Here is a 14,719-nt window from a genome sequence, read left to right as displayed (position 1 = left end):
AAATTCATCTCCCCACCCTCTCCATAACCCAGACTGCACTAAATCCTTATACTTCCTTTGTTTTCCATGTGACTCTTCTGCTATGCTGAACTCCCTGAAAAAAACACTTTCTGCTGCCTTGCCTTCCCTTTGACAGAAACCTGGGAAATGCTTTATGAGCAACCCTTCCACCCTGGCAGTCACTCTGCTGGGATCTGGGGAGAAAAGACAAAGCTTTTGCCCGGGGGCCACACTGCTCAGCCTATTTCTGAAACACTGCATCAGCAACCAACAAGCAGGTTACAAAATCTGTTGCAACAAGGAAAGACTTGTCAAAGGAGAGGGTGTAAGTCTTACACATACCTCAGTGAAAATGAAAACTAGACTCAAGAACCAGTCACATCATGGCCCAGCAGTTCACCCCACACACACACTCAACACAGCTTACTATTATTATGACTTGTTTTCAAGAGAGTATTTCATAAAATTTCCTGCTGCAAAGGAAACTCAAAGTTTACACCCCAGTGATAGTAAGCCAGTGATGTCATTATAACTAGACAATGATTCCTTTTCCAATTACTAACTTCTATGGAACATAGATATGGCCATTCTCAAAGACTCAAAACTGTTCATTTCTAAACTAGATGGAAAAAATAATATACCATTTAAAAACATTACCAAAAATATCTAGAAATTTCTTTTTGCCATAAGAGAATTTGTCGTAATAACTATAATTAAAATATATACATATATACATATGTATATATGACTATACTCCAAATGAATTCTAAATTGTATTTCCAAATCTGTCAAGAGAAAAACATTTCAAATTAATTCATTAAAAATTCTTAGAAGTCATCTTTAGATCACATATTTCATGGAACATTAAAAACTAAGTTATGAGGTAAAACTGATTTATTCCAAAGTCAAATTTCAAATTCGAATCTCTCAAAAATGAAGCTTACAAACCGTTTTTAATTAACCGAATCTCAAGAAAAACAATGATGCAATATAAACACATTAAAACATTTATAGATATACACTAATACATCTACATACTATCATATGCCTATAGAAGTTATTTTGATAAAATTCATAATACAGTTTGAAATATTCATAATTCTCTAAGCTATTTTAAAATGTGAAATCTAAAAGGGAGGTAAGGAAACAAAAGAAAGTCATATGCAAGCATTTCAAGTGCTTCTACCACACTCACACTCCCTGCACGGGACCCCGGAGCCAGGTAAAGGGCGGGAAGGCCTAAAGCGCGCATCAAGATGCACACACTGTGAGTCGTGACGACAAGCACAGGCACCCATAAATCCTGCAGTACAGCAGGCCATGCGCAAGGCTCTGCTCACCTCTGGGCTAAAATCACAGTGGGATCTGCTGTGACAATGAAACCTGGGGACAAGGTGATTCACAGATCACAACAAAACCATCTCCAATCTCTCTCCTCACCCTGGTGAAAGCACCCTCCCCAAGGCTTCAGCTCCACAGAGCCTCCCCACAGTGGGGTCAGAAAGGCCTTCTGCAGACACTCCAGAGGAGCTCCCTCCAGGAGCCAGGCTCGCCCTGAGACCAGCAAGCAAGCACTGCAGATTCTCTGGCAAAATCCCCACAGCAAGAGACCCCAGATCTGAACTTGCAGAGAAACTAAAGGCTCCCCACTCCTCCAGGGAAGTGGAACAATTCTGGAAGAGTACCGTTCACGGCCAGCTTTGTGAGGGAAAGCCAAGGTCTGCCCTGGGTTCTCCAAACAAAGTGGAACACGCACTCATCAGGAGTTGGGAAGCAGCCACACGACCACACAAAAAACTAGGAACCAAAACCTGAACCAGAAAACACCAAAAATCCCAAATCATGACACAACTGTTGGCTTTTTCAAACAGTTGTACAGTGTGTTTGCAGAGTTAGTCACAAACAATATCATGTTATCCTCACTTTCTGCAGGTAAGAACATCCGGGCTTAGAAAACTTCACTGACCTTGGAAAGTGGTAGATGTCAGGCTACGACCTGCGTCTCTCACATCTCAAGGCCCTTTAGCAGAAGCAACGAGTCTGGAAACCTCTTCGCCATCACAGACACTTGAGAAGGCACAAGGGCTGACTGGATCAGCATGATGCACGGGGTGCAAATAAACTCTTGTTTCAAGTGAGTGCTGTGTCTTCGTTTTATTAATATACAAATGTAATTTCAATCCAAGTGCCAGAATGAGAAAAATGAGAACTTTCTTATGACTCGGCATTTAAGTTTGTTATTACAAGGAAGTTATGCACGATTTAGCCTTAAGAGACCTCACGTTGCAGCTTGGTTCTCGAGAGGAGGCAATAAATAACGGGCCTTTATCTACAAGTTTCCAAGTCCTATGCAGCTGGACTAAAAACTGCAGGGGATTTTAGAAATGTGCAAGAAGCGGCAGGTGCTGGACATGCAGCTCAGCTGTCAACTGGAAAGCAGTGGTCAGGGAAGCCCAGGGTCAGGGAGCACAGCAGGAGTTGCAACCAAGCCTGTAAAACAGAGCCTCGCAAATTTAGAACAAAAACGAAACAGAAGCTCACAAGATGCCAGCATCGCTGTGCACTGGCATCCACAGAAACTCAGTCACCAGCCTTCTGTCCAAGCTGCTCCTCCTACAGGCAGTTCCACAGAAGACTTTCCCCACTCTCGCCTCTCTTCCTCCTGAGGTTCTGTCTCTACGCGGATGTTCTGTGACCACACAAAACTAACATTTCTAACCAACAGAACATCCTACACAGAGCGAAAAGACAAACAATAAACCAGGGAAAACGTAGATCAAAACGTATCCTGAATAGGGGCTGGCCCAGTGGTGTAGCAGTTAAGTTCATGTGCTCCACTTTGGCAGCCCTGGCCCGGGGTTTGTGGGTTCAGATCCTGGGCACGGACCTATACACTGCTCATCAGGCCATGCTGAGGCTGCATCCCACACACAAAATAGAGGAAGATTGGCACAGATGTTAGCTCAGCAACAATCTTCCTCAAAAAAAAAAAAAAGTATCCTGAATATACAAAGACTTTGTGTAAATCAAGAAGAACACAAATATCCTATTAGTAAAATGGACAAAAAGCACAAATAGGAAAAAAAATATAAAATGACCAATACACACATGAATACACATGAAAAGACATTCACTCACTGACAATCCAACAAATGCAAACAAAAATAACAATGAGCTGTGATTTCTCGTCTATCTGACTGGCAGAACTGAAAGCGGCTCTCAAGCACACTGAGGAGTGAGAGGACTGAGCATGCTGCGGGCAGGGTGGCGCTGCAAGCGGGAGCCGGGAACCCCCCTGGAGAGCAGTCTGGACACACATCAGAGCCTCAGAACCAAGTGCCTGTGGCCGCAACTCCACTTCTAGGACTTCAGCTAAAGATGATCACAGCTCAGTCACGAAATGTGGTCCCCCGAGAATAGGCAGCGCCACTTCAGATGTGTAGTCTCCACAGCTCCAAGACCAGGATGTCCTGTCATGAGGAGGAGTCAGATCAACTGAGTTTACAACGCGTGAGCGAAGTGCTCCTTGGTCAAATGTTTTCCTGTCTGACAAACTTAATTCCAGTTCAAGTACCACAATGATAAGCATGAGGCCGTTGAGAAGTAATTTAAATGGCTCTATTGCTTCCTTGATGTTTTTATACTGAATTTAAGTCCTCTACTTAAAAACTTGTTCATTACGTACGTGTGTGTGTTGGTCAAGATGGACCCAACAGCAAGCAGGACTTAACTGTGGCATCTCCCTAACCCAAGAGTGCCTTTTCTGCAAAAAGGGAAGGAGGCCATCTCTGGAGCTCACTGTCCTCGTCCTCAAATGCAGACTGTGGACTGCTGGGTGTCACACCTGGCTCCTGGTGAGCACTTAATATAGGGCAGCTGCGCTATCACTGGCTCCCGTCTCTGGGAAGGGATGCTTCTCCTTTCTGTGGATTCTATGAGTTCTGCAGTCCCAACACACCTACCAGGAGCCTCACCTAATTTACTTTTGCTGCAAGGCATCACTTGCACTTCTAAAACTAAATGCCTGATGCAGTTGAGCTGCATCATCCCAAGGCTAACCTTTGTGCAACACGTAAGTATGCCCAGCAGGAGCAAGTCTGATGAGGGGGAAACCGTCTGGAAGAATTCTTGGAGCTGCCCCATGGGTCAGACGTGCAGGTTTCTCCCTCCACCGCTGAAGGGCGCTTTCTGTTTCTCAACGCCAGGCTCCCTCCATGGCTTCTGGCAGCACAGTGTCTGTCCATTAACAAGGGTCACAAACCACCCCAGGCCCAGACTCTCAGATTACAGACTCACCTGCTGCCAATCAAAAACAGCCACAACTTGACTCTGTACACTCTCCAGTTTCCACTTCTGCCCAGACAGTGAGCTTTGCCAGGTGTAACAAACAGTGTGTCACTTTAATAATGTTTTGTTTGAATAGAATTCTACTAAATGTTATACTGAGATAATCCTTACATTCAGGAGTGCTCATTTAGAAACCCAAAATAGAGTTTGTGATTCAGTTTCAACACTAGTGTCCAAAGACTCTCCTGAGATGCTTTTATAACTTGAAGAGATGTGATCTGAAGTATCATCAAACTTATGCTTACCTCCAGGGAAAAATATACATTTTAAATTTGGCAAATATCTCCCTTACTTATACGATCAATTTGATCCCCTGCTAACTTTTGCCTAAATTGATCCACTTTATCAGTTTTATAAAGATATATGCCTTAAGGCCATCTATTTCTAATAAATTACCAATAAAATGAAAAACAGAAAGCTTGAATTATGACACTGTCTTTTGCCAACTGACTATCTGTAACTGCTATTATGGGGTGATGTGATTTGATCTGCAACATATTTTGAAGGGGTCCAGGATATGCCACTGTGGCCTTAAAATTATTTTGAGCTGAAGGCATCTGAGTTCATGAAATCTTTTATCTGCCTAAAAGCAGAGCCTCTCAAAAGAACTCAATTGTCACAAATCCCCTCCCCAGGAGGAACCAGGGAAGACCGACTCTCACCAGCAAAGATAAGTCTCCACACCACACCTAAACAGGTATTGTCACTAAACTATCGTTTCTCCCATCTATTCTCTAAGGGCTCATTTATCTTCCAAAAAAGTTGTTTTCCTTTAAGTACCTTTCTCCCTTCCCCGTCTAGTAAAATGGTATCTATGCCACAAATTCTAACCTCCCCTTTGAGTCACATTTTTTCTGTGATTAAATCTGTCTTTTCTCTTGCTTATCTTTTAACAGTTTAATTTGCAGGCCCCTAATACTGAAGTTAAGAGTGTAGAGGAAAAGCTTCCCTCCCTGACAATTTAAATCTATGAAATACACTGTATTATAAGTGCATATGAGAACCACACTGACATTCTTATTAACTCCAGTCTAAGGAATTATCTGATCAACATTTCACACTTCCTCTTCAAGTCTTCCACTTTTCTCACTTTCCTTTAAACTTCTAAATATCCTTCTTGCTTCTCTTACACTGTTTTCAAGCATAATCCTCATAATTTAGCAGAAATAATTTGTTTTCCTTTTATACTTTTGATAAATCAGAATAATTTTTAAGTATTAGAAATGCTACTCACTTTTTGCCAGCTTATAAAAACCTCTCAAGTACAATCAAGATAAAACACCATGTTGATTAAATAAAGCAAGTTGCTATTTCACCAACCACTGAGAACTGGCAGCTTTCTGAAATAGACAGAATTAAAACACACACAGTCACTTTGTACAAAACAATGACACACCCCTCACCAGAGTTTACTGTTTTAAAAACTGATTTGAGGATGATAAAAATAAAATGACAAACCAAGATAATTAGTTCAACCTGGCAGAGAGATACATTCTTTGCACCAAAGTATGAAAGCAAACCACAGGGACGGCCCCTCCCTCAGAGAAAACCCTTCTGCTCGGATGGCCCCTCCCTTGGCGTTTGGTTCTCTGTTAACCTCAATTAGCTCACCTCCCATGGCTCGGAAGCACAGGGATGCTGTGCCCACAATTAAGACAGACTCTCCACACAGCAGGCTTGGGCGCCGCGACACTAACATCCTGATGCACAGGAAAGCAGCATGTGCAGTGTGCCCAATGCCCTATCGAAAAATCACAACTGAGGGTCCATGGCAGGCTGGATGTTGACTAGCTGTATCTACAGAAAAACTGCCAAAAGATACTGATTCTGTGAAAATATACGATAATTTCACAAGCTTGTCAATAACCTGTGATTATCCCCTTTTGCAGGTTTGGCTGCGCAGGTCCCAGCTTACAAACCTCAGGGATGGTTCTGCATTGGCTACAAAACATCTAGATTTGACTGTCTGGCTCCACTCCCTTTCCAGCCTTGAGTCCTTGCACTGTATCTCAAACCAGCCACAAACTCCTGGCAGCCACCAGAACTCAAGGCTGTTTCCCACCTCCCACTGCTTGAAACAGCCTTCCTCTGCTTTCAGAGCTAACTGCTTCTCTTCCTGCAGGACTCAGCTCAAAAGTCCCCTCCTCCAGGAAACAAATCACTTTTCCCACCAGGCATCCACAGCACATGATCATTGCTCCTGGTGTTTCCATGTCTGTCTGACAGCTTCACCACGAGCCTGTGAGGGTGTAGATTCCGATGCCTCTACGTAGAGTCCAACACTACTTCCAGCCATAGAAGGCAGTAAGCACATAATAAACGCTGAGTAGATGGACGAGTGCATAGATGTACAAAATAACAAATAAGCAAACAAATGAACGAATGAGCTAGTACAACCCTTCTAGCTGCTGCCTGGGCAAGGGAGGGTCTTTGTTCAATTTTCAGTAATATGAAGCCCTGGCTGCTCCCCAGAGAACACCCTGAGCTCCTCACCTCCTTTCAGCTACTCTTCATCCCCCCATGCTTATTTGACTTCCCCAGATCTTCTAATCCAATCCCCAAATTTAATCCAACCTTTTACCACCTCACATCTCCTGCTCTTTCTTTCATAGCTGCCCTTGTGTACAACAGGTAATAACCTACTTGCACTTGTTTCTAGAAAGGCTCCCAACTAGACCATAAGCCCCTTGGGCCCAATTCTTTTGTCTGTGTAATTCCAGAACCTAACAGAGTGCCTAACAAACAGCAGGCACTCAACACATAGGAGATGGAGAAATGAATGAAGGAAGGAAGATGTAACAGTTGTCACACTTTACTTTTTACTTTCTCTTTTTCTCTTTTTTTGCTAAATCATCTGATTTAAACTATAGTCAGAGAGAGACAATGAGGAAAGAATAGAAGATCATTATAGCAAATCAGTGCTTGAATAAAAAGCTGTATGACAGTGATCTTTTTCCATATTAATACTCACAGACCCTTGCCCACCATCTTACTGTCTCAGTGTCTGTTCTCAACAGCATAATGGTGTAACAAGTTTTCTAATTGGATAAGGTGGAACAAATCACAAAGCTACTGTGGATGGTACCCATATCTGCCAGGCACTGTGCCAAGATCTTTCACATATGTTTTTCTTAATCTTTGAACACACTCCAAAGGGCTGCATCTAGAAAACAGGAGGCTGAGAAAGGTTAAATAACTTGCCCCAAAAGTCACTTTGCTAGTAAGTTATGGTGCCCAGGTTTATACCCAGTTCTGTTCAAACCTCAAGCTTTTTGACTAAAACTCTAAAAATTCTAGGCCTTAATTCTTAAGAGTAGAATAATGGTGCAGACAGAATTTCAAAGGCCAATGCTTTCATCTTCACTATCACCAGTTGTTAAAATACCATTCACCATTATCAGGTATTTTGTTGAATCCTTGTTAGCCACCAAATCACTAAAGATCACAGAGGTCCCCAGTAGAAATAAGTGCAGGAATGCAAAGTTCCCTTAAGAGTGGCAGCGTCTGCTCCAGGCTCTCAATCCAAACAGGGCCCTCCTACTGCTGAGACATGGGGTACCAGCGATTCTCGAGCACACTTTTCAAACAACATCACTAGGGACTGGCAAGGCCACTGTGAAGAGCCCTCCAACCACAGCAGGGTCTCACTGGCACACCTCCTTTCCTATAGGGCAGTCTGTCAGCATGTCTCAAAAGCCAAAAATACACATATCCCTTGACACAGCAAGTCCACAGGTAAGAATTTATCCTAAGGAAGTAACTGGATAATGCCCAGAGATGCATTAATAAGAACCTAAGGACCAAACAGATCTTTTTTGCAGAATGATCAAATTATGCAAGATGCAGACATATGATGGCAGGCTATGCAATCATTAAAAATGGTGATGCATCCGCATATTTGCTGCTCTGGTAAAATGTCCATAAAACACTGCACATGTGAAAAGCAGATTATAAAATACACGATCCTCTTTTTCCAAAAACTGTATACATACTTTTAAAAGTTTGTAAGAAAACACCTTAAAAGGCTCCAAGAATATACTGTATTTCAAAATGCTAACAATGGTGACCTAAGTGATGGGATTATGTGTTTGACTAGAAAGGCAAAGAGAACTTTGCCTATTTTCTTGATTTTAAAAAGATTTTTTTCCCACAATGCCTATTTTATTACTGATAAAGAAAAAATATTTTTAATTAAATATATCCCTTAAAAATGCCAAAGAGCTGGTGATCAAAATCAGGACAGATTTCTTTTTCCTAAAGTCTTCCTTCCAATACCTTCTAGTTCTTTAAATTGCTCACAGCTAAAAGCCTGAAGTAAAGTCATAGGAGGGTTAAGCTGCCAAGAGTTTTCCCAGTTTTAGCTCCTGTTTTCAATTTGGTACAAAATGACATACATTTTCAGACTTACAGAAGAGCTGACACTGAAGGTTTAGTTTCCAGAATTTTAGCTCAGGTCCTGTAACAAGTGAAGAAAAGCGTAAGGACTGTGCATGAAACAGCGTGAGCAGAGCGCAGTTTGACTGTAATATACAAAGTGCACACGGGGAATCTCTGAGGGAGTTGGCAACAACTCTATCAATCCCCATCACAAAGGCTGATTTCAAAAGACAAGGTCCACAAGTAGCAGATATTTTTAAGGCCTGACAAAAGTAACTTCTAGATAAGGCAAGAAAATGTCTTCCATGATGACAACAGGGCTCTACATACCTTAAATCCCCAATAAATATTCCTTGATTTGAAAATAAACAGCAGATAAACACACTTCATATTCCTTCCAATGAATACAGGTAATTTAAATGTAGTAAGAATTTAAGTAAACACCTAAAAAGAGAAACTACTTAAAGTATACTACAAACCTGGGGTTATAGAAAGTGTGTTCGGTGGCCCAAGCATGTTGAAAAATACGAATCTTGTTTATAGGGAACAGGTGACACTCCAAAAATCTATTTGTAAACAGATGTATGGAACTCAGAACACATTTTCCCATCAAGACAAAGCTACAATGGTGGTTAGCTGCCAGCCTGGTCCACGAAGCCTACTGAGTCGTTAGAGAAAACCACTGAGCCCACACCTGCAGTTCGATGAACGTAGCAGGAGTCTAATGAAGAAACCACAATGCCAGAGGAACAGCTCCCCTCCACGCGGAGGCAAAGTTTCAGCCGAGTCCCTCTCCACAGAGCTTCTCCAGCTAAGAGATGCCACCCCCTGGGTCACACCCTCTTCCTGGTATGTCCAGCCCATGTTCATATGAACAGTCGGGGGGCGGGGGTGGGGGGGGGGCAGGTTAAAGACCCTGCCTCCAGGTGAGATAACTCTTCAGGGCCGTCTCAGCTGTAGCACTCTCAGCTATAACTGCATCACAGCCAGTTCCTCCCTCTGCCCAATCCTGCTTCCCTCACCCCCACTAGTACTGATGCCAGGACACCTCCTGTACATCAACGTCTGTCTCAAAGCCTATTTCCAGAATCTAAGACAAATAGCTAACACTTAGTAAGTTCATATTACAAGTCAGGCTTCAGACAGGTATCTTACGACATATATATGGGTAGGTACTACAATCCCATTCTAAATATGCAGCAACTGAAGCTCAGAGAAGTCAAGCGACTTGCCCAAGGTCATATGGCAAGTAATTTGAAGAGCCAGCACGTGAATCTAGGTCTACCAAACGCAAAGCCAATCATTCTGTAAACTAACTCTGCCTACGACAAAGAGTTGTTGAATAAACTAAAGGAGACTCGGGGCCCAGGGGTTCCAGTGGCAATGAAGAAGGAGCAGAGTGGTGAAACATAGTCACCCATAAAACAGGAATTTCTGAAAGGACTTGGGATTTAGGCCCATTAAAAACTAGACACTATGAAGAAAGGTTCAGATATTTTTAAGCCTTAAGCAAAAAAAGCAGTGGCCTAATGGAACCAGAATTCCAGAATGAGACTACACAGTTATAATATACTGCATTACTAGACCCTAACAATACTGGTTAGCAAATCCTGTCCACCTGCAATCAAAATGCTACAACGTGTGCAGACAGATGTTTACTATGTAGGAGGAGGATGGTGCTTCCCCATCTTTCACTCCAATCCCTGCAGAAAACTTCATAAACTAGTATCTAAAAAAGTACTAATAAATTTCTTACTAGGAGTACAAAGTCCTTAGAATTAATATTTAACCTACCCAAGATGCACAACTACAACTAGTTCAATTTCTTCAACTACAACCATACCATAGCTTCCCCAAGTTCTCCCTAGCGGCAATCTTCTGTTATAGAATGAGTAGTTATTGACACCTATTGACAAACAGCAAGCAACTAAGAACTAACAGTACCCTGCCCTCGTGGCCACACTGCCCAAGAACTATAAGACCATTGTAGTTCTAAAACCATTCTATAAATTCCAAACAACCACAAATACTACTAACTTTAAGTGAAGTGATTAAGTGTGCATGCCTGCAGATGGACATCACAACTGACTTGAACAGTGAGAACCAACCATTTAAAAGTTTAGTAGAATGTAGATTTACTACATCCTTGGAATGATGTTTGACTTGTAATATTTATAATCGCAAAATCTAATGTCACAGCTAAGTAAAAAATTGAAATATACTTAAAAATACTATAATGGTCCAATTAATGTCATTTTAAAATTTCAAAGTAATTGGTTATCAGTTGATTCTAAGAGTTTGCACATATCTATTGCCTCTTCTTTTACAAAGTTACCAATGCCACCTCTCCCACCCTGACAGTATAAAGCACAGCTTTAAAGGGCAGGGGGCTAAAAGCATGTGTAACTTCCTTATTTACCAATATTGCACACAGGAGGCCTCAGCATCCATGTTCAGTTATCAACTGCAGTGACAGGTTCTTGATATTAAGGTGGATCATTCACTGAAACTTCACACTATGTCAGAACCAAGACTTTGTATCATCAAATTCAGCTCACTGCTCTAACAGAAGTTTGTACCTCCTCGAACCCTGATCACAGCAATGTTTGGCCAATTCTTCCTCCCCCGCCTCCCATTCATTTAACAAAACAAGCTTCAAATCAGAAATACATAGTTTCACACAGATACATACAGAACTGCTAAATATACCTGATTGCCACTTCAGAGGAGAGGAATAGTAGGGACATCATAACCAGGTTGATGTTTACGAACAAAGGGATACCACCAGCCTAAGAAAAAATTTCCTCACGCCACCTTAAAGTGGTCTAATCCTTTGGAGAAAGAAGAAAATCAGACAGACAACTTGAAGCTTCCATACACACAAAAGACAGCAGGGTAAGCCAAAACCACCACCAGAACAAGAATGCAAGCTTCCTGAGGACCATGATGTGCTCTCCTGACTACGCAGCATCCTTTAAAACTCAATACAGTCCCTGCAACACTGCTAAGTGCTTAGTATTTTTAGAGTGAATGAATGATTCACTGATCACTTACTTTTCTTGAGGAACTTTACTAAGCTTATTACAAATGTACTAAGCCTTTAAAACAACAACTGGGTGCTAGGCAGGGAAAGGACACACTGAGCCTCACAATAACCCTATTGGGGGGCTAATAAAAATCAGCACAATTCTTTTTTTCAATTTCATAGGCAAGGAAATTGAGGCTCAGAAAGACTGACCTTCCCAAGATGACAAAGCTCTAAATGGCTGAGCCAGGAGTCTTTTTTTTTTTTTTAGATTTTATTTTTTTCCTTTTTCTCCCAAAGCCCCCTGGTACACAGCTGTGTATTTTTTAGTTGTGGGTCCTTCCAACTGTAGCATATGGGACGCCGCCTCAGCATGGCCTAATAAGCGGTGCCATGTCTGCGCCCAGGATTCGAACTGGGGAAACCCTGGGCCACCTAAGCAGAGCGCACAAACTTAACCACTTGGCCATGGGGCTGGCCCCCAGAAGTATGTCTTCCTTTCCCTCTGCCACATCAAAACCAAAATGAAGTTTAGAGCTGGGAAAATAGAAGAACTTGGAGAAGACAGTCTGGCCAAAAGTTGTACTATCATTCGCAAATGGGATAAATTTGTTCCTGGAAAAAAAAAATCTTTGATTTCAGTATTGCAGAGAGACAGCCAAAGGGACCCACGGTTGTTAACAGGCTACACTTCAGTCTCCTGCGCCCAGAGCACTGTGGGGTTCTTCCCAGCACAGGTACCCTGTTTAAGAACTGACTGGTATACAATAAAAAATGGACTTTGGGGGCTGGGCCCATGGCCAAGTGGTTGGGTTCACACGCTCCACTTCAACGGCCCAGGGTTTCACCAGTCCGGGGCCTGGGCACGGACAAGGCACCACTCATCAGGCCACAGTGAGGCGGGGTCCCACATAGCACAACTAGAAGGACCCACAATTAAAATATACAACTATGTACTGGAGGAACTTGGGGAGAAAAAGCAGGGAAAAAAACATTGGCAACAGTTGTTAGCTCAGGTACCAATCTTTAAAAAAACATGGGGGGGGAGGGGCGCTTCAAAAGCTGAAAGCTGGGGCCAGCCCTGTGGCCCAGGAGTTAAGTTCACACGTTTTGCTTCAGTGGCCCGGGGTTCACCGATTTGGATCCCAGGTGCGGACCTACACACCGCTTGACAAGCCATGCTGTGGCAGGCATCCCACATATAAAGTAGAGAAAGATGGGCACCGATGCTAGCTCAGGGCCAGTCTTGCTCAGCAAAAAGAGGAGGATTGGTGGCAGATGTTAGCTCAGGGCCAACCTTCCTCAAAAAAAAGATGAAAGCTATAAGTTAAAAGCCAGATATAAGATTCTAAACTCCCTTCATTAAAATATACCTATATTCACTTCCCTGAAAAACTGCCCAAGGAAGCAAAAAGTGTTTGCCCAGCACCCTAGAGTGAAAACATGTCTCTGCAGTGACACTGGCCATCTGTCACATGGTCACTGTTCCCTGAGTGCCCCCTCCAAAGGTGCATCCACGCACCGCCTAAGATTACTGGGCTTCCTTCTGAAGACATGAGGCAGAATTGTATAGGGCACGATTTTTTTTCCGTCCAGGCTGAGAACGGAAGTCAAGTTCAGATTCTCTTCCTTCCTCCAGCAAGCAAGAGAATTCAAGAGCACTCCCCCTACACACACACACTCCCGCTACCACACATTCTCCCCTACACCCTACACACACACCCCGTCTACACACACTCCCCAACACACACTCCACCTACACACACTCACTCCCCCTACACCACATATTCTCCCCCTAAACACACGCACACTCCCCCTACATACACACATTCTCCCCGTACACTCATTCCCCCTACACACACACACTCCCCCTACAACACACAGTCCCCCACACACACACTCCCCCTACAACACTCACTCCCTCTACGTATACACACTCCCCCTACAACACACAGTCCCCCACACACACACTCCCCCTACAACACTCACTCCCTCTACACACACACGCTCCCTCTACAACACACACTCCCCCTACACATACACTGCCTCTACACATACACTGCCTCTACAACACTCACTCCCTCTACACACACACTCCCTCTACAACACACACTCCCCCACACACACACTCCCCCTACAACACACACTCCACCTATACACACACGCTCCCCCTACACCACACATTCTTCCCCCACAACACACACACTCTCCCTCCACACACACAGTCTCACTCCCCCTACAGACACGCGCGCGCGCCCCACAGGAAGCACGCCACCTGTGGCATCGGACCGGAGAGCCCTCCCCGCCGGGGAAGGAAGGCCGGCGCGAGAGGAGCGCAGGAGCAGGGCCCCGGCCCGTCCCCCTCGGCCGCCCCCGCCCCGCCGCGCAGCCCGCCTCACCGTTCCTGGCGTCGCCCGCTGCCGCGGCCCCCGCGGCGTGGGCGGGGTGGGCGGCGCCCGAGCTAGCTGCCCCTGGGCCGGCGGCTCCCCCGGGGCCTGGCGCTCCCGCCGCCGCCGCGCCACCCGCCGCCACGCCGCCCGCCGCAAGGGCCGCGGCCCCATTCTCCTGCTCGTCCCCGCTGCTGTTGGCGCGCTTGTTCTTGCGGCCGCCCTTGCCGCTCCGGGGGTTGGGCATGGCGCGGCGCCCCGCCGTGCGGCCGCGGCCCGAGGCTCGCGGGCGGGCGGGCGGGCGGGCCGCCGCGGGCGGCGGGCGCGGCTTGTTTTGATTCGGCTCCGCAGACTCGCTCGGCCCCGCCCGGCGGCGCGGGCGCCCGGCCTGGCCGCGCCCACCGCTGCCCTCGCGGCCGCCGGCCCGCGCGTGACGTCACGCGGCGCCTCGAGTGACGCCGCGGCGCCTCGCCGGAAGCGGCGTCCCCACCGGAAGCGGCCCTCGCGGCGCCTGGTCCCATGTATGGGCGGCGCCGCGGCAGTGGCGGCTGGGTTGGCGGCTGGGTTGGCGGCTGAGGGCGGC

The 14,719-nt window shown here is 45.1% G+C and overlaps 1 protein-coding gene across 2 annotated transcripts in view; it reads right to left on the bottom strand.

The window, feature by feature from the left end:
* HECA (hdc homolog, cell cycle regulator) overlaps positions 1–14,496 on the bottom strand; it is a 43,870-nt gene extending 29,374 nt beyond the window's left edge. Inside the window, exon 1 of one of the 2 annotated variants that reach the window (XM_044769215.2) lies at positions 14,149–14,496. In XM_044769215.2, coding sequence (XP_044625150.2) covers positions 14,149–14,383 — 235 coding nt within the window. In that variant the 5' untranslated portion in view covers positions 14,384–14,496. The remainder of the gene's footprint in view (positions 1–14,148) is intronic. The other variant, XM_070506232.1, reaches the window with a different exon arrangement.
* Positions 14,497–14,719: the final 223 nt, after the last annotated feature.

Source organism: Equus asinus, chromosome 1 (assembly GCF_041296235.1).
Source record: "Equus asinus isolate D_3611 breed Donkey chromosome 1, EquAss-T2T_v2, whole genome shotgun sequence".
Taxonomy (NCBI): domain Eukaryota; kingdom Metazoa; phylum Chordata; class Mammalia; order Perissodactyla; family Equidae; genus Equus; species Equus asinus.
This window is presented reverse-complemented; position numbering and strand designations above follow the sequence as displayed.